We start from the raw sequence: 18,304 nt of genomic DNA, 5'->3' as shown, positions 1-18,304 counted from the left end.
CCGGTAAATCCAGCGGGACACTGGCAGTCGTAGCGGTTGTCGCCGTTGATGCACTGACCTCCGTTCTGACACGGCTGGGACTGGCACTCGTCTATGTCTGTAGAATGGAGCAAAACAAATCAGGATCGTTTCTAGGTGTTTATGAATGAACGCCTATGTCTCCATTCAAGTTCAGTACACTATAGGAGGTCTTCTGGACATTTCATGATATTGGCTGTAGCGGAACTTCCGTTGTTGATATTTGTATTCTGGACAGGCTATGGACGTAATTCGTGAGTGGTAATGTTACATATTACTCATGCGTGTTTTTTTTTAGCGTATGGGTATATCCTCAAGACTGAAGATTTTTACCTATGCAAACCTGTCCGGCAATCTGATCAATGGCAGCCGTCAGGGCGTTGTAATCTTGCAGCTCGATGACGTTGTTGTTGTTGCCGTTAGCGATCTGTTGCAGCTCAGGCAGGTCGTAGTTGCCCACACCGATGGCGTACACGGCAACTCCCTCTCCTGCCAGGGCCTGGGCCGCGGCGGTCACATCGTCTCCGGACTTGCCGTCTGTCACCACGATCATCACCTGGAACAACACACGGACATGGGTTAGGCATTGTCTGTACCAGAATAAGTACATTGACTATACATGTATAAGGAGAATAATTTGCCAGGGGAGATTGGCCATAACGCAAAATTATCCATTTCCGTCGACTGACTCTCCTTGTCAATTATTTACTCACCCTATGTTTTGTGAGTGATATTTTAAAGGTGATGATGAAAGCCACTAGCTTGTAAACAATTCTTGTCTTGACCATTGTTATGATTTGCATAACAATGCCTATAGTGGTATTTTGTCGCAGGAGCCTTCACCTTCGCCCACAGTGCATTTCGCTGCACATGCGCACTTAGAACCGTAAACCTCCTTATTGTTTTACCACGACTGTTCTTGACGTTTCTTTTAAGAGATCTTAAAGATCTAAAGTACACCTACCTTAGGCACAGGTGCACCCCTCCAGTTTGCGTTGGCTCGCGCGAACTCCAGTGCTGCTCCAGTAGCCGTGCCTCCGTTCTGGTACTGGATGTTGTTCACGGCAGCTATGGTAGAGGCCTTGTCAGCGTGATCCCCCATATTAAACTCCATTCTGAATGGATATGAAAGAGAAAACAAATCTCATAAACATAAACATATTTGGATCTTATCCAAGATGGCACATGTAAACAGTAAAATTTAGGCTAATCATCCCCCCCCCCGCTAAACGGCGATCGCACTGCGATCTCACTGTGACCTAAATTGAATTTGTGTAACCTTTGATTTCATCACACGCCCACCATTGACCCTTTGTGCGGTGACATCACTGCGACGATGATGCGACCTAAAACTCAACCGATTTCATAGGTAAACGAGCCATTATACTTTTACGCTTTGCATGATCCCAATTACGAAGTCAAGGTTACACAAATCCGTGTCGCTCTACGATCGCTGGACACGTCTAGTGGAAATAGGGCTTAAGGGAACGTATACCTAAGCCAAAAATTGACTGAGTTATCTGGAACCAGTTGAGCTCAAATAAACTCAATGAATAGTTGAGTGAGCTAATTTTTCCATTAGTCGTGACAGAAAGGACAGACGTTGTTTACAGTATCTACAAATTCCCCATGCTCTTTTCAACAGTTACAATGAACAGAGCACTAGTTGACCACGGCTTAATATCCCAGCCTAGGAACTGCAAGTCTGCCACCCTTATCAGTAGCGTGCATGTCGAGATTCGGACTCAAGACTTCTCGGTCCAGACTCAAGGCCTCTAACCACTTGACTACGGACCCGAACGTAATTATGGCTCGTCACTTTTTGGGTGATCCCACTGTGAAATTTATAGAGATGAACATGCAACAAAGGAAAAACTTTCTTACGTCGGGTTGTCAGAATACTGAACCACTCCCACTCTAGTCAGGTCAGTTCCGATGTCAAAAGCGTTGACGACGTTCTCGGCAAACTGTAGAGTTTTGGCAAAGTCGGCATCTCCCACGCTGCCGGAGCCGTCCAGCACCAGCATGAGGTCCAGTTTGGCGCTGCATACCTGCCCCTGGAGAGTCATATCAGTAGTTTTTATTGACATAATAGATAAAAGACCATTTCTGGTACATATTTGGAAGTTGTTGCATGCTTTAAATATCTAGGTGCCACAAATTGATTTGATTCCTGTCTAACATGGAGTGTACACATTAACAAACTATGCAGTACGGTGTCCTCTAGGTTAGGAGTGTTGAGACGTTTAGTACCCATTTTACCACCTAAGACACTTTCCAGGCTGTTTAACTGTATGATTCTTCCTAAGATTGAGTATTGTGGTACTGTATGTGGTAACTGCGGGAAATCTCTCTCTGACAATCTCCAGAAACTCCAAAATCGTGCTGCACGGCTTGTTCTCGGTCTGTCACGTAGATCACATGTAGATAATGACCTTCTGTCTGCATTAGGTTGGAATTCTCTGGCATCTCGTCGGAAAATGCATCTCCTGCAAACCGTCTTCAAGTCAATTCATCGGCAGTTATCAGAGTACTTACAAATATCTAATAGAACATCTCACACATACGCAACAAGGCTTAATTCAAACTTATCACTACAACTACCGAAAGTCAGACTTGAATCTGGCGTTAGGAAATTTGAGTACAGGGGTGCATTTTCATGGAACGAGTTGCCACCAACGGTTAAAGTGGCCAGTTCTGCACCGTCGTTCAAGAAACTGCTAAGAAACTGTAATCACTGCTGACCCCTGACCTCCTGACCCGGCACTAACTTTGAGTAATGAGTTACGATTTTGATTTATGTTTACGTATATATTCTTACTTTGGTTTGTTCATTGTTTAATTTATCTTATTTCTTTATTAACGTTATGCCCTATATTTGTGTATGTTCTTCTGTACAGGGCACACCTGGAAAGCAGTGCGCAAAGTACTGAGTGTGTCTACCCTGTATAAAGAAAACAGAAATAAATAGATAAAGATGTGGGTATAGGCATAGGAAACATAACGTTACAGGTGACAAAACAGTGGTTGACTTCACCTCTTGTAAGAAGAGACTGTACTAGAGTTGACTATACATATTGTCATACAACTAGTAGATATAAATGTACATGTTGATACAAATGATGCAAATGCAAGTATATGAACAAATAGCTTCAACTCGTTCCAATCATTCTCTTTTTCTCTCCGTATGTGCGCTCATTTTACATTTATACCATTGCTCCGAATCAGCTCTGATTCTGGCCACGCTGAGTTTCATCGCCACCAACTTTCTCCAGACGGGGCAGGTATTTGGAAGCCTCAGCTATGAGATACATCTGGTATGTTTGTTGTTTGCATGATTTTTGTGCTGTGGGCGAAATTGGTCATAGATCATACATTAAACAGTCATACGTTGTCGTCGTTGAGGTGCCTGGTAACCATACCATCGTGAGTTCACTGGTATGTTTCCGGGGGGGGGGGGGTTGCCCCCCCCCCCCCCCCCCCCCCCGACTGGTTCATTTGCGCCAGCCAGGGAATTTTATCTATATCAGTCCGACTCTTTGCAATTCCGTTTTGTTCAAATGACATACCGATAAAGATAACCAAATCTGCATTGCATGTAAAATATGAGACTACATTAGTACAGGTGGTACTTCGCTCTTTTAGCCACATTTTAATACCCTTGTTTTGTACGTATCATCCGTTAACAATGACAGGAACTCTAGCAGTATGTGTAGGTGACATGACGGATTACTTTATTCAGGGGACTAACAGGAAGATAAATATCAATCTGTGTTAATAAGCCCATAACAACTCAAACACGTCTGGCGTAAGTTTTTCCCAGCATTCACCCCTCTCTCTGATATCATCATTATATAAACACCAACACAATCCATGGTGCCTGGCTGTGCAAGCAGTGCAGGGTCATTCATCCCGAAATATCGATCAACATATTCTCTTTTTTTCTGTTTCTTCAGCATGGCATGAAATGCTTCTCAATACTTTCCTACCGTGGTATCAGACAAATTAGCTTTTCATGCTATTTTGTTGTATTTTCAGTCATACTTTTACATTTGACTGATATTCCAATTACTAGTTTAAAGTCAAGGGATACACACATCCATTTAGATTGCAGTGAGATCGCAGCGCCATCGCCGTCCTGCTAGATCATGTAACATATCCCTGTGACAAGGTATACAATTTGAGCCAGGTGAATATCACATCATTTACAGAATTAGTAACTTAATGTTGTGCTTCGTATGGTCCTTTGTAATGTTGTGCCTCGTATGTGATAACAATTACGGTCGGTAGATTATTTGGGTAGGGTTATTTCTTTGTTTTCTTTTCTTTTTTAATGCAGCTTAACGAATGTAAAATTGAAATACATCAGAACATTATTTCGTACAGATTTACATTGTACAAGCGCATCATATTGTTCGATTGAAAAAAGAAGTCCGATGTTTACTATATAGTATACAGATTTTTACTGTTTAAAGCCTATCTGTTCACATAGTGTGAAATGCACTCAATGTCAGATCAAATTTTATGTCTTATCCGAGCGGAAAAAAAGGTTAGGATCGACAGGGTTTGCTAGGATATAGATCGGGTAACCGGCCTATCGTATGCTTTCGGTACAATTACCAATTCACAGTTTTTTTATATTTCAGCCATACCATAGGTATGGTGAAATATATTGTATTCGTAATGTTTCTTTCTTTCTTCTTCTTTCTTTCTCCTGCCAAATCTTCAAATCGAATCAACTCCGCCGTTTTTTAACCGATTGACTTGAAATTTGGCACAAAGGTAGAGTAAGCCAATACCCTCAGGTGATTTTTTCATTTTTTTCATATCTGCCTTTGAAATGATTTTATTGAGGTTTTTGTCAATTTTTATGTATATTTTGGGCTCCTGTACCCTGGTATTACAGCCGAATGACATGAAATTTGGTACAGAGGTGCCCTGATCATATGCCCACCCAGATTTAATAACAGTTTTGGTGTACGGTACAAAAAAATGCTTAATTTTGCGATTTTTGGCCATTTTTTTGACAAAAAAAGCACATTTTTGCCTCCTGTACCCTCGTTTTACAACCGAATGACCTGAAATTTGGTATAAAAGTGCCCTTCAATTTTGTGCGCATGAATTCAATAACAGTTTTTCCATACAGTACAACATAATGCTTAATATTGCAATTTTATGGCCATTTTTAGACAAAAATTGGACATTTTTGGCTCCTGTTCCCTCGTTTTACAACCAAATGACCCGAAATTTGGTAAAGGGGTGCTCTAGATATTTATCCAAATGACCCATGAATAATTTTTGGCATGGAACACTTTAAAATGATATATTTGGGAATTTCGTGGGTTATTTTCCAATGGCCAAAGGGGTCAACGACCTCAAGGCCTATTGTTGCATGAGGGAGATGGCTGAAATATGCTGTATTTGCTCTCAAGCAAATGTCGGCCTTTCTAGTTAAACATTTCTTCTATTTCTCTCCTATTTTTCTAATCAATCCGTTATCTATATTTCCTTTCACACCGTTGGGTAACACAGAGGCCAATTGTCGTATATAATCAAACGACACGTGGTTACATCGTGCACTCAACTGAGAACTTTGTCCTCCTGTGGTATGTTTGTCTAATAGCCACAGCCCCTGTGTATGGCGCAGAGCACTGATTTACGCAACCTGATAACACCCGGGTGTTGATGTCCAGACAGTACTCCGCAGTAACGGAATGAATGTGATCATGAAAACTACCAATGACTTTTCACTGGTCAATAGGATTACTATTTGAACACCTTATTGAAATTTTGGGTTTGGCAGGAGATGCATTGCCTTATCTGTGCGTTAATTTCATTTCTTGAAGACATGTATAGTACTGCCATGGGTGGGAGTGTCACACAATCGGCCAGCCATTGCTACGGCCGTATTTCTTGATCACGAGAAGCGAGCCGAATGCCAAGGTCGCCCGACAGTCGAGCGTCGTTCCGCCCGAATGTCTAACCTATCATGATATCATATGAAGTGAAATCATTGACCTGCGAACGTCGACTGATCCATAAACACGAGTCGCTCGATGGGTATAATACCAGGAGTAGCACTGCTAAAATGACATTTAGAGCTTCCAGACCGATCGAATATCCTACTAATACTATGACAGGGGTACAAGGCCTGCAGTCCTCTGTTGATGATGGACGTAACTGTGCAGCACACCTTAGCACCAACGTCACTTCTTCACTCTGCCCCCACCCACCCACGCACTTGCTATACATTCATATTGCTGTAGTCATGACAACGTCGGTGAAGTCTGTTCAGTATACATTGCAGATTCATAATATTCAGGTTTCGTCTTATTTGCACGAGTGTTAACTTGGGTGCCATCCAAGTTAATTTACAGTAGGGTGATGCATGCAAAAGAGTCCCAACTTGAACTAGTTAGGATTGTAGTCTTTAGTGACGAGAAATCATGTGACCTCTACGGTCTACTACTATAAGCTACCACTATACATATTTCTACCTAAGGCCAAAGCAAGTTAATTCTATGAATGACATGAGCGCGCTCATTCATTTCGCCAGATTTTCCCCTCTAGAAGGGGTCTGATGAACATATAAGGAGAACGTGCCGAAATGTGAAAATGATAATCATCGTGTGGTAACCTTGATTGTACTTGTAGAAGTGATACCGGCGAGGTACAGGTAGCCATGACCATGACCGTTGTAGAACTGAAACTACTTCAATAGTAAAAGTGGCACAAATGCAATACCCATTACTGTAGTTGTCAACTTGGTAAGTGATACCCTAGTCAGCCACACTAGTGTCAGTTTATGCATCTCTTCAATACAGAGATAAAATATTTGTTGACTGTGATACCATATACATTTTGTCGCTTCAACTCTTTATACGTTACAACGCTAATGGTGTCTATTCTTAACCTTTAGATATGTTGTTGTTTTTTAACCCATCTTTTTTTTCACCCTCTCATTAAATTTGTAGTCTGCAGAGGACGACATCCATACATTTACTTGCTGTGGTCTAATCATGGTGAATATTTGTCCTGCAAACGCTGGCTGTCTATTCCTACAATCACGCCGACGTCGACGATAGACAGTGAAAGTGGAGTATGATGTAACGTCTTTCTATCTAAAAGGACAGTGTTTGCAACTATCCTCGTCATAAGTGAAAATCAGATGGTTTTGTCCCGTATGTCGTTTAGATCTACTTCTTATCAGATCATGCTCACCTATATCCATGATAAAGTGGCATGATCTTGTAGAAGTCAACGCAATGGTAATTAAACAGAAAAGGTTTCAGTGTCTGCGGCCGCATTAGGTTTCTACTCAATTCTACTTTGCAATAACACCTCACTATTTCCTTGGCTTCTTGCATTACTCTTAGATGTTTTCGCTGTCGTAAATTAAAATCGATGACGTTTGTTTGATTTGTTAACGTTGAGAAATTAAGCAACCTTTTGTATTGAATGCCCATTAATCTTTTTATCTATGGAAAAGTTCGGTGTAAGTTTAACGGATGTGACACCAGATAGCTCACCTGTTGGGCGGCAGCGGTAGAGAGAAGAGCCAAAAGCGCGAACACTACCAGAGCCATGGCGGACCGTTCTTCTTGTCGGCCCCGAGTCGCTGTGATCTTTTCTCTCTGTTTATTCAAGTTGCATTGTTATCAAATAGACCAAAAGATATCCAGTGGTCGTGTGTGCCCACCTTGGATCAGAGGTTTCTCTTGCTGCACGTGAACATACCAGTGAAGTGCTCCAGGCCCGGGTAGTTATTTGTCAAAGATCACAGGGGTTATCTCTCCTAGCGGGTCGACTTGAGTATGTCCAACGTTGCACAAGGAAAGAGAGCAAAGTCCCTCCGGAGTTACAGTAGTTACAAAGCTATGATGCAGCGGCGTCGCAGAGACTTCTGACCCAGGGGGAGGTGCCATAATGACCATGAGAGCACCTCGTATGCAATGGTCGATAGGTCGACCGATCGATTGGTATTTCGGGGCGTGCGTTTTAGCGTTACATTTGAACGAATGATCGAGAAGGTACAGTCAGATATCCAATGATACTTGGAATCTACACAATGTATACTGCAAGGAACAACAGTACAGTGATCAACTAGTGACTTTCAAATAGTCGGTCAAAAAGTACCACTGATACAAATGTATAAAACTTGAGAAACGTGAGTATTAATGCTGCACAGTTTAAAGTACACCACATCGCTCTGCAAATAAATAGAACGGGTGCTACCACGAAAACAGAAAAATGATTCCAAGATCCTTTCGAAAATTTGCATGAAAGGGAACAACATATCCCTTTCACACTGCCTATCATTATTGATAGGGCACATCGGAAAAGAATCAAAGCGCTTTATTTTGTGTACGGATGTAAGGTTTCAAAATTGTAACAAAATGTAAATCATGTTTGCATAGTTCACTTTGGTAAGACAATACCATGAAAAAAGAGATCCGGTAAAACGTCATTTCATGTTTTAGGTTGATTTCTTTTATTTCAAGACGGCACTACTACTACTAATGCTACTGTCAGTCAGTCATTTGTCTTATTTCAAGACGATAAAGATCTATTAATGTCAATGTTAACAGAGGTAGCACCCCCCTCTGCAATGGTTGGTTCAAATTTATTTAATAACCGGTTGTTAAAGGATTGTCCATGCGATATGGCGTCATGACAAACATAAAATGGGGCCTTCTGAATGGTCAATGTCGGACCCTGGCTGTATATGATATACAATACAATACTGTATGGACCTATGACAGCATTAACACTGCATTCTGCACAATGCACACTACAAGAAACACTAGTACAATGGTAAACTACTGACAGTCGGATGTTCGGTCAAACAAATACCATTGCTATAAAAAGGCTTGAGAAACGTGTGTATTGATAATGCACGGTGCAGCTAACGTACACTACGCCACTCTGCAAATAAACAAAACGGATGATGTCACGAAAACAGAAAACATTTCCAAGATCCCATCGAAGATTTGCATGGAAGGGAACAACAAATCAAATTTACACTGCCTATCATTATTGATAGGGCTCGTCGGAAAAGAATTAAAGGCTGCAATGCTGCATGCCTCCAGGAATTGGGTCACGCCATTGATTGCCTAACGGTACTGGCAGGATGTGTTATGCAAGATTCAGTATAATATCTGTAAGCTACTCTTCAAGCAAAGCTTAGGCTCTGTCTTGTAATGGAAACAAGTTTTAAAGACATTGTTATTCCTGGTAAAAAGGGTATCAAACACCTTAGCCTACACCGTAAAAAACATGATGACTTCACGGAGGTTTGTGTCCTACAAACTCTTGTTGAATCTGTACACCTTTATTTCTAGGTGATGTGTCCTATTGTATTGTCGCGTTTGCCACTGTCACGGAAGCACCCACCGCAGGGCCATGTCTCAATCTTGTTCGACGGCTTATCTATGAGGTCATCGATTTGGGGCAATCAGGTATCTGTCTAATCTTGATAAGTATGAAAATCCACTACCACGACTTGAAATCAGTGATCCCATTGTAAGTACAGATTCGTTGAGCAATTACAGTTTTTTGCGACACATAACGTGCGGCTTACGTCACGCTGGAGCTTGTAGAACCACCCTTCATTGTGCCATGCCTCCAACAATGGCTGACATACCTTTCAGCACAGAAGACTGTCCCCGCTGTGAAGGACACCAACTGTAACAGGTTCAGCCATTCTTCGAGGCTTCCGTTTGTTTATTCTTTCCCTGTACTCCTCTTAACCATGCAGGTAAGATTTGATATTGATCACTTATTCATTTAGAGTACGCTGTGCTGCAGAATAAGATGGCTGCTGATTGATAGGTGCCCTCAGGCTAGTCTGTGGTGAAGCGATCCGACTGTACAAGTTGTAGGGAGGGCGATTTCTTCAATTTACAAACACGGTGTTGGCACATTCACATACTGCAAACATTGGTCTATCCCATACGTGGGTGCTCGTGAACTAAATTTAGATAGATATCGAGCTTTCCTGTGTAGGCCAGCTCACAGGAGACGTACATTTTCTACCTGTTTGAGGAGAAAGGTTAAATCTACATTATACGTTTAACATATCACCAGGGTTTCTTTTCACCCCCAGAGTCTGATGTCACTCTAAGCAGGACACTATGAAGGTGTGGTCCATGTTGCTCGTCTGGTCCATCTTTATGACTGTCCCACACAAAGGTAAACACAGCAGGGTCTTCTGCACAGGGATGAATCATTATGTCCACGGATTTACATCCTTGCCTGGGTGTCATCCTAGCCAGTTCGTTAAAAACTACATTAAGAGCTTGGATTGCACCCAGCAGACTATTCTACCTGAAGTTCTATATAAGATAGAAAGTGAATCTTTTACATATTACAGACTGTTAGACTACAGACTAATTAAGGGTTAATGACCCGCCCCGAGGTTTATATGGTGTGATAACGCCTGGAACCAGGCGTTATCACACCATATACACCGAGGAACAGGCGGGTCATTAACGCTATTATCATATAGCATACACAAACTTGCAAACTCCTGTATGACACATAGATCCCTTGTTACTATACGTGTGAATTCCTTTGTAGAATTTCTAGGAATTTACATTTTTCTTTGGTACATAGGAAGGTTACATATTGCATTTTGAATCCAACATTTCCACAGAAAATATTCGAAACATTGCCGTCTTGTAAATAATCTAATGTTGTTCTAAGATGGTAAATGTTTTCTTTAAACAATGAAACGTGCACTAACGATGTTATAGAGGAAGCCACCCCCTGCCATGCCTGTACTGGTAGGTAAGTGTGCAGTTATTCTAATAACTGCACACTTGTGACGTTACGGCCTGATAAGCCATAGGAAATGGGGGCCTCTGATTGGCCAACTCCATCTGGCTATATGATAATGGTGTTTAATTTCATTCTTGGTAACGAAAAAACGAAAAACTACAATAAAGCCTGTCCGTGAATAATTTCACCAGGCTTGTGAATGGCTGAATAAAAAGTTCTTTATTTCTAACCAAGGAGTAAGATAGCAACTAGCGGTTCGGTGACCCTCGATCTGTCACTGTCATCATCGTCCTTGAGAAGGGGACAGACGATAACCGACACGTTAGCTGTCATGTTACCCTTGGTTTTGAATGACGAGCTTTTTAATTTTTGTAGTAAAACTTGCAAAACAAAAACAGCTCTTTCCCATGCATACTGATCCTGGATTCCCCCAGCTGAAGGTACATCCTGTGGCGGGATCCTCACGCAGCCGACAGGGAGCTTCAGTACCCCCAACTACCCTGATGAGTACGACAACAACCTCCGCTGTAACTGGACTATCCAGACCAACTCGTCCGTAACTCTCACCTTCCTGGACTTCGATGTCTACTCCGACCACGACGTCCACCACGACTGCAGCGGAGACTTTGTTGATGTGTTTGGGGGCAATGTGGATGGTACACGCATAGGTGAGAATGATCCCGGGTTGATAATGTTCAAAATCACAAAAATGACTTCACTACAACCCAAATTCAGTTTTATTCATACGTTTATTCATTCATTCATATGTTTTGTTTATTCACATACTTGCATACTTCTTTACTTACTCTATTTACAAACTGATCGTGACTTACTTACGTCGACAAGGTTAGACATCTAGGTAATAAAATACGCAATGTAACAATTACTCAAGAAACTGGATAGATTTTGGAAACGATCAGACATCTCAGGTGGCATCCACTACCTTTCGTCAGTGACTGAATAAGATCAGTTCTCCAAAGGGTATTATTATACATTCAAAATTGATATATAGATGAGATAAAGACAAATTCTAAGCTAGATCGATGGGAAACTAAAATTAAAGCCGTACTTACTTCCTCCTTCTCATTTACTTGATTACGTAGTTAAATACTTTGCTTGTTTTTTGTTTGTTTAGGTCGGTACTGTGGTGACATCACCATGAGAGACCACTACCCTGTAGGAAAAGTCGTGTCCAAAGAGAACACAACAACAGTCGTGTTTACTAGTGACGGGTGGTCGGCGGGACGGGGCTTCAGAGCGTCATACGCCACCTTCGACCCCAACTTACAACAGGGTAACAGTGCATTTAATAAAGATGTTGGTCGAGCGGCATTCATGTTCGCTTCTTTTGAACAGATTAAGTCACTTCACATACACTATAGACCGTAAACATGACCTGCAGTGGTATGATTTTGTTAACGGTAAGAATCATATCCTAACGTAACAAATTAACTACGTTCATAATGTGTTATTCACTACATTAAAAGAAATCAACGTTTATTCAAGCCATGCACATTGATTTACACAAATAGTTTTACCATTTAGTCCTTTCAGCCTCTGTCACACAGCCCGAAAATTCATCGACTGTCGAGTCTGCGATCTCCAAATGACATTTTCGTCAATCTCGATTAAAAGTCCCACAGTTTTAGAAATCGGTTAATGTTCATGTTATTCTTATGAAATATGATAGGATGGATTCTTATACAAAAAGTAAACACGGTTTTACAAACGGATGGCCTTCTGGTCATCAACAAATACGACGGAAACTCGTCGAATGTATGACAGGGACTTATAACGACTGTTTCTGCAGACGAAAACATGACCTGTGTCCGCGCACTGACTGGTGAATCCGGGAACTTCAGCACACCAAACTACCCGGACAACTACGGAAACATGGCCGCCTGTACCTGGACAATTACAGTCAGCATCAATCGATCTGTATCCGTGACGTTTGACTTCTTTAACCTTGAAGAAGAACCAGACTGTAGCTTTGACGCAGTCGAAGTCTACCAGGGCACTCCTGAAGCTGGACGTAAACTTGGTAACTTATTATTATACTGTTGTTAGAAATTACAAATCAAAGATGTTCGAAAACACGGTGGTAATGTTCAACATCGTTGCTAACAAAAGATGTTTTTCATACAAACGGAATTATCTTGCATTATCTTGCAATCTATGATACTGATATGATGTGGTTTAGTTAACGTCAAAAGATAATGAGAGCGCCTTCGTAGAGCTGTGGATACAGCAACAACTAGTTAAAGCAATGGCATATAACGTCCTTTTTTAAAGGAAAAGATGAAGATTTGCTGAGCCATTTGTATGTATTGTAGAAACTACAATCATGTGGTAATGATTGAGATGTATGTCATAACCCAGGTACGTTTTGCGGTAACTCCACGGCCGATGACAAGTATCCCAAGGGTCAGATCAGGTCCAACCTTCACGTGATGACCGTGGCCTTCAGCAGTGACCTGTCCATGAGCCGACCAGGCTTCCATGTCACTTACGTCAGCGATGAGAGAACATGTATGTGTCTGTGTCTGTTTGTCTATCTGTATTGTATAGATGCACGTATGTATGTATGTGTTCCTCTGTGTGTGTGTGTGTGTCTGTATTTTGTGTATGCATGTAACTGTTATTTACGTATGTAACGTTATGTGTGACTGTGTGTGTCTGTCTTCTGTCTGTTCGTCTGTCTGTGCGTCTGTGTGTGTATCTTTCTCTTCTAATCTTTTAGATCAGGTGTACTTCACAACTACTTGTCTCTATATTGCCTGTTTTTGCGCTTGCCAGCCGTGACCTGTGCTGAGGATGAGTACAGATGCACCGATGGTTCTGACTGTCTGCCCCTGTCATGGAGGTGCGACGGCACTAAAGACTGTTGGGACGGGACAGATGAGAACAATTGCGGTAAGTTTTCCTTTCTTTGTACACATGATAAATCTGTGTCTATAACGTTACCTGTATCATTCTAACGACAAGTGATTTTCTGCCTTGCTTAGTTCAAACCGATATTAGGTATCAACGCTTCAAAGATTCCTTATACCATCTTTTAATTAGACTTATGAAAACTATTTTAGTAACCACTGTCATAGACTTTATAAATGGCAGTAACGTTACAATCCAGACCACTGTCAGTAAGCTGTATTATTTCAAAGGTTCAATAACCCATCAAAAATGATATAACCTGATAGACCTATGAATACTGTAAACTGTATTTCGTTTCAACAGACAAATTCTCAGCTTGTGGGCTTACGTTTACGAAGGACAGTGGCCGCTTCATGACACCCTCCTTCCCTAAGAAGTACAGTAACAGTCTGCAGTGTAACTGGTCTATCGTAGTGGAGCCCTCCAAGTCTATAGTCCTCACCTTCCAGGACTTTGATGTGGAGTACGAGAGGGACTGTGGGTATGATTTCGTCGAGGTGTACGATGGGACTCCGCAGCGAGGTCGACTCAAAGGTAACTATAGGTAGCCCCATACTATATAGCCTTTTCCTATGTCGTGGGTCTAGGGCACGCTTTTTGACGGCGGAGTTCATTTCTTTCCTTCCACCGCCCTTTTCCTCCCAAACCGAAGTCAGGTACCCATTTTACACCTGAGTAAGGGAAGTCGAGTTAAGTGCCTTTTCCTGGGACGTCACAATATCTAGCCAGGAATACCAAGAATCAAACCCGCTAGCAAAATCATTCGCCCATTCGACACCACTAAAGAAAAAGCAACCTTAGAAGAGCCTAGCATGTAGCAATCGACTTAAAACTTTGAAACTTTGCATTCAGAAATTGTAGATTGATATAGATTAATTCATGAACAAACTAGGCTTGTTGCATGAATAGTTTTCATAATAGTCAAAAAGTTACCCGCGTGTAAGTAAACATAAACAAAACCACCAGTTCTTGGTGTCTATTTGTCTATGTCGAAAGATCAAATCATGCACTTTGAGTAGCCATTAGAAGTTTGATAGGCGACTTTCTGAATTTTTAGACCACCTGCACTTGTTACTTTAAACTGTGGAATAATCATTCAAAAATTGTAGCTAAGCAAGAATGAATATTACAATCACCAGTCTTTAATATTATTTTCTATGCTGAAAAATCGACGCATATACATTGAATAGAAACCGAATCTTTCAACCATTCGGTGAAATTTTTATGACTTTCGTGAAGCGTTGTTTAAAAATTGTTTTCCACAGGACGCTACTGTGGGGACGCTGAACGCGACCGTCGGCACTACCCCGTCACTCCCATTGAATCCAAACTACACGTGATGACGCTGGTGTTCGACAGCGACACGTGGATCAGGGCACGGGGTTTCCTGGCAACATATACCAGCCATTACAAATGTGAGTCTATGTAGGGTAACCTTGCACAACTGCATACAGCTTGTTGTAAATTTGTGTGGCTTGCACATAAGATATCCAGATAAAGCTATTTCGGATGTGCATGATAATCTGTATTTTGACGTGAAAATGGCATACCAACAGCGTTTTTTTTTGCATATTACGTATGTCTAAGGTAATGACATTGTCACATTTTCAAACCAGCGCCCGATCTGGCAATTTGCGGGGAACAAAAAGTACTCAGAAGACACACAAACACACAAAAATGTACAAAATTGTCATGAGCATTTGTGCATACATGCATTTCCTGATATAAACATATCTTCTTCGTTCCTGCAAACAGCCCGACCGGAATTTGGAAATGTGACAATGGCTAGGTACAGATCATAGGTAAACATGAATGTAGCTATCACCTGTATGCAAGTAACACAGATGTCAGCGTAGTAATCATTTTACTGTAGATGTCCGGTGTAAGGGCTGGGAGTTCCGCTGCACAGACGAACCACAGTGCGTGTCCCTGACCACACGCTGTAACGGACTCGAGGACTGTAGCGACGGTAGTGATGAGGTCAACTGTGGTAAGGCCCATTAATACCTCTCACGATCGTTTGTTTTAGGTCGATGGGTACAGATATGTGTTGTAGGTCAGCGGACTTTAAACAGCACGAAAAACGATGGATGGGATGAACAAACGTAAATGGCATTTAGAAAGTACTACGCCCGGTGTTCTCTCCTTAATCGCACGATTCGTATGGATTGGCCGATGTTCGCAGGTTCCTAAATATGATAGGGTAGATTTTCAAGAACAAATACGCGTGACCCTCAGTCAATTTTGAAATCGGACGATCTTCTGCGATCAACCTGCGTGACAGGTGCTTCAAAGATGATTCAACCGCAATGAAGTCAACTGTAGAATCGTGGATAGTCTTTTAGGGTCCTTTGTGCAAATGGCAATATTGCAAATTGGTGCCTCTTGTTTACAGAGTGTCGGGAGATACCTGACAGACTGGGCTTCTGCAAGGGGGTGATATCATACGACAGAATGGTTTTGCCCAACCTGGTCGGGCACACCACCGTGACAGACATCACGGAGTCGGAGGAGTTCGGAGCGCTCAGGGTACTGCGGCGGAACCCGGACGCTGTCTGCCATCCACAGGCGCTGGAGTACGGCTGTAACTTACTGGCACCGAAATGTGAAGACGGCAGGCAAGTTGTTTAGGTTTATAAATCCTGTTATGTACACATATTGTATGGAATGTAGTACATGAACGTTAAAAGAACGTTGATGAATACACACATGTCAAAAGAAGAGTCCAACAACTTTGCCTACGTGTACAGAGATTTTGTTTCGGTGTGTCTGCATGTTTGTATTCTTGTGTGCTTGTAGTTTTTTTGTCAATGCATTGTCAATAGAGTGGCAGAAAATGAGGATGATGGTGCTGTCACCACAAAGGTCATTCTTGCGAGAGTGACACGAAGCAGAGTTCATAGGTGGCAGAACTAGTCGTTTATCAGACATGACAGACATTCCAGATGATGAAACCAGTGGAAGAAGCCACACATTCACCATCACGGGAAGCTACTATTGTTTTTGTTTTGTATGTTTGTTTATATTTTTGCAGTTATGTATTTCCCATATGCTTCTTTACTTATGTTCTTCCTTCCCCTCCCCAGAATGGTGCCGCCATGCTGGTCCTGGTCTACCGAGGTGCGGAGCGCCAGGAACCAGGTAGTCTGTACCCAGCGGGACCTGTCGGCCGCCATGCTGCTCTTCAAACAAATCATCGTCGATCTACCTGTGGAGAACTGCTACTCCCCACAACAGAAAGAAGGTGGCATAACCACGACACACCTCATTAACCTACACGGAGCTTCGAATTCGCACGAGACCTATACAACTCAACTTGGGAATGGTCTGCTAAAACTAGGCAGAGGTTTCCACTTTACTGGCATGGCATCTAACCAGATGTCAATCTATCGGAGAAAACAATCTCTGATTGACAGACAGCTGATTAGAGTCAAAGCCCACAAAAGTGAAAACCTCATCCTGATAATATTAGATCCTGCCCAAGGTATATTGTATAGGCTGCGTGCCAGTCTCTGTGTATACTTCTATTGGAAGCTATACTGCTTAATAAGTATTTTATCAGACATGTGCATAGAAATGTACGTTAGTATTGTATAATCTTCCACCTCATTAGATTGTTACCATGGATCAGGAGTGAACTACAGAGGGACCTGGCACACCTCCGAGACTGGCAAGACGTGTCTAGACTGGCATGACTCATATAGACAGGTAAGGTTACCCGCTCATACTATGGTCACATTTTCAAACCGGCAGGCCGGCCGGTCATACAGTTTGCGGGAACTAAGGATATGATATGAAAGATTAAAAAAACTCATAAAACGTAATAAAAAAATCGCAGTAACAAGCAACCTGGTTTTAAAAAAAATCATATTTGTGGTAATCTCATATAATGTTATTTATTAACACAGAATAACTGTCATTCTTACATTTGTAGTAGGTCTTAACTACGTCTTGTGACCTTATAACTAACCCTAACGTGCACCTGCTGACTGATATGATTGCTTGTTCACCTACAGTTAATGATATGTTTATTGCAAGTTCTTGCCCGAGGGCTAATTGCAGGTACAAACAACATGTAAAATAAGGAAAAATACAAAGGTGCTAGGAACTACATTCTATGACTATGCTATGCTAGTGTACATTATACTAGTTTTGTTGGGTTAGACTTCTTCTCTTTAGGAACCAGAAAGCCGTGGTGCTTCGTTTCCAACAGAACTGGAAATCTGGAGAGGCAGTCTTGTGATGTGCCTTCTTGTGAAAGTACGTAGTACTACGTAAACAAGCCCCCCCCCCCTCCCCCCTCCATCTATAGTGGACTGTAATCGCTGAGCGATCGTACCAAAATAACATTTGTGTACGTGTGACCCTTAATTTCACCATTGGAACATCATGCAATATGTATGATTCGAAAGATATCAAATACACAAAACGTAAAAGCAATCGTTCTTTATTTATGGAATTCATTAAGCAACCCCTCAAACCGTCTGGTCGCTCATATGTCTCTAGTAGAAAGAGGCGCAAGAAATTTTTTTGGACTAACAGTCAGATGGTTCTTAGATGGAAATTTACGTTCCTT

The 18,304-nt window shown here is 41.8% G+C and overlaps 2 protein-coding genes across 2 annotated transcripts in view; one reads left to right on the top strand and one right to left on the bottom strand.

The window, feature by feature from the left end:
• LOC118404012 (matrilin-4-like) overlaps positions 1-7,699 on the bottom strand; it is a gene marked incomplete in the record, with an annotated part of 15,829 nt that extends 8,130 nt beyond the window's left edge. Inside the window, 5 exon segments of the mRNA XM_035802929.1 lie at positions 1-97; positions 352-574; positions 983-1,133; positions 1,903-2,075; positions 7,548-7,699. Coding sequence (XP_035658822.1) covers positions 1-97; positions 352-574; positions 983-1,133; positions 1,903-2,075; positions 7,548-7,604 — 701 coding nt within the window.
• A 1,725-nt stretch (positions 7,700-9,424) lies between these two features.
• LOC118408567 overlaps positions 9,425-18,304 on the top strand; it is a 21,627-nt gene continuing 12,747 nt past the window's right edge. Inside the window, exons 1-14 of the mRNA XM_035809379.1 lie at positions 9,425-9,775; positions 10,124-10,209; positions 11,232-11,465; positions 11,933-12,091; positions 12,608-12,838; positions 13,177-13,326; positions 13,594-13,710; positions 14,032-14,262; positions 14,994-15,143; positions 15,602-15,718; positions 16,124-16,346; positions 16,815-16,972; positions 17,342-17,512; positions 17,908-17,988. Coding sequence (XP_035665272.1) covers positions 10,152-10,209; positions 11,232-11,465; positions 11,933-12,091; positions 12,608-12,838; positions 13,177-13,326; positions 13,594-13,710; positions 14,032-14,262; positions 14,994-15,143; positions 15,602-15,718; positions 16,124-16,346; positions 16,815-16,972; positions 17,342-17,512; positions 17,908-17,988 — 2,080 coding nt within the window. The 5' untranslated portion in view covers positions 9,425-9,775; positions 10,124-10,151. The remainder of the gene's footprint in view (positions 9,776-10,123; positions 10,210-11,231; positions 11,466-11,932; positions 12,092-12,607; positions 12,839-13,176; positions 13,327-13,593; positions 13,711-14,031; positions 14,263-14,993; positions 15,144-15,601; positions 15,719-16,123; positions 16,347-16,814; positions 16,973-17,341; positions 17,513-17,907; positions 17,989-18,304) is intronic.

This window comes from Branchiostoma floridae, chromosome 2, assembly GCF_000003815.2.
Source record: "Branchiostoma floridae strain S238N-H82 chromosome 2, Bfl_VNyyK, whole genome shotgun sequence".
NCBI lineage: Eukaryota > Metazoa > Chordata > Leptocardii > Amphioxiformes > Branchiostomatidae > Branchiostoma > Branchiostoma floridae.
The sequence above is the reverse complement of the archived record's forward strand: the minus strand, read 5'-3'. Positions and strand labels throughout refer to the sequence as shown.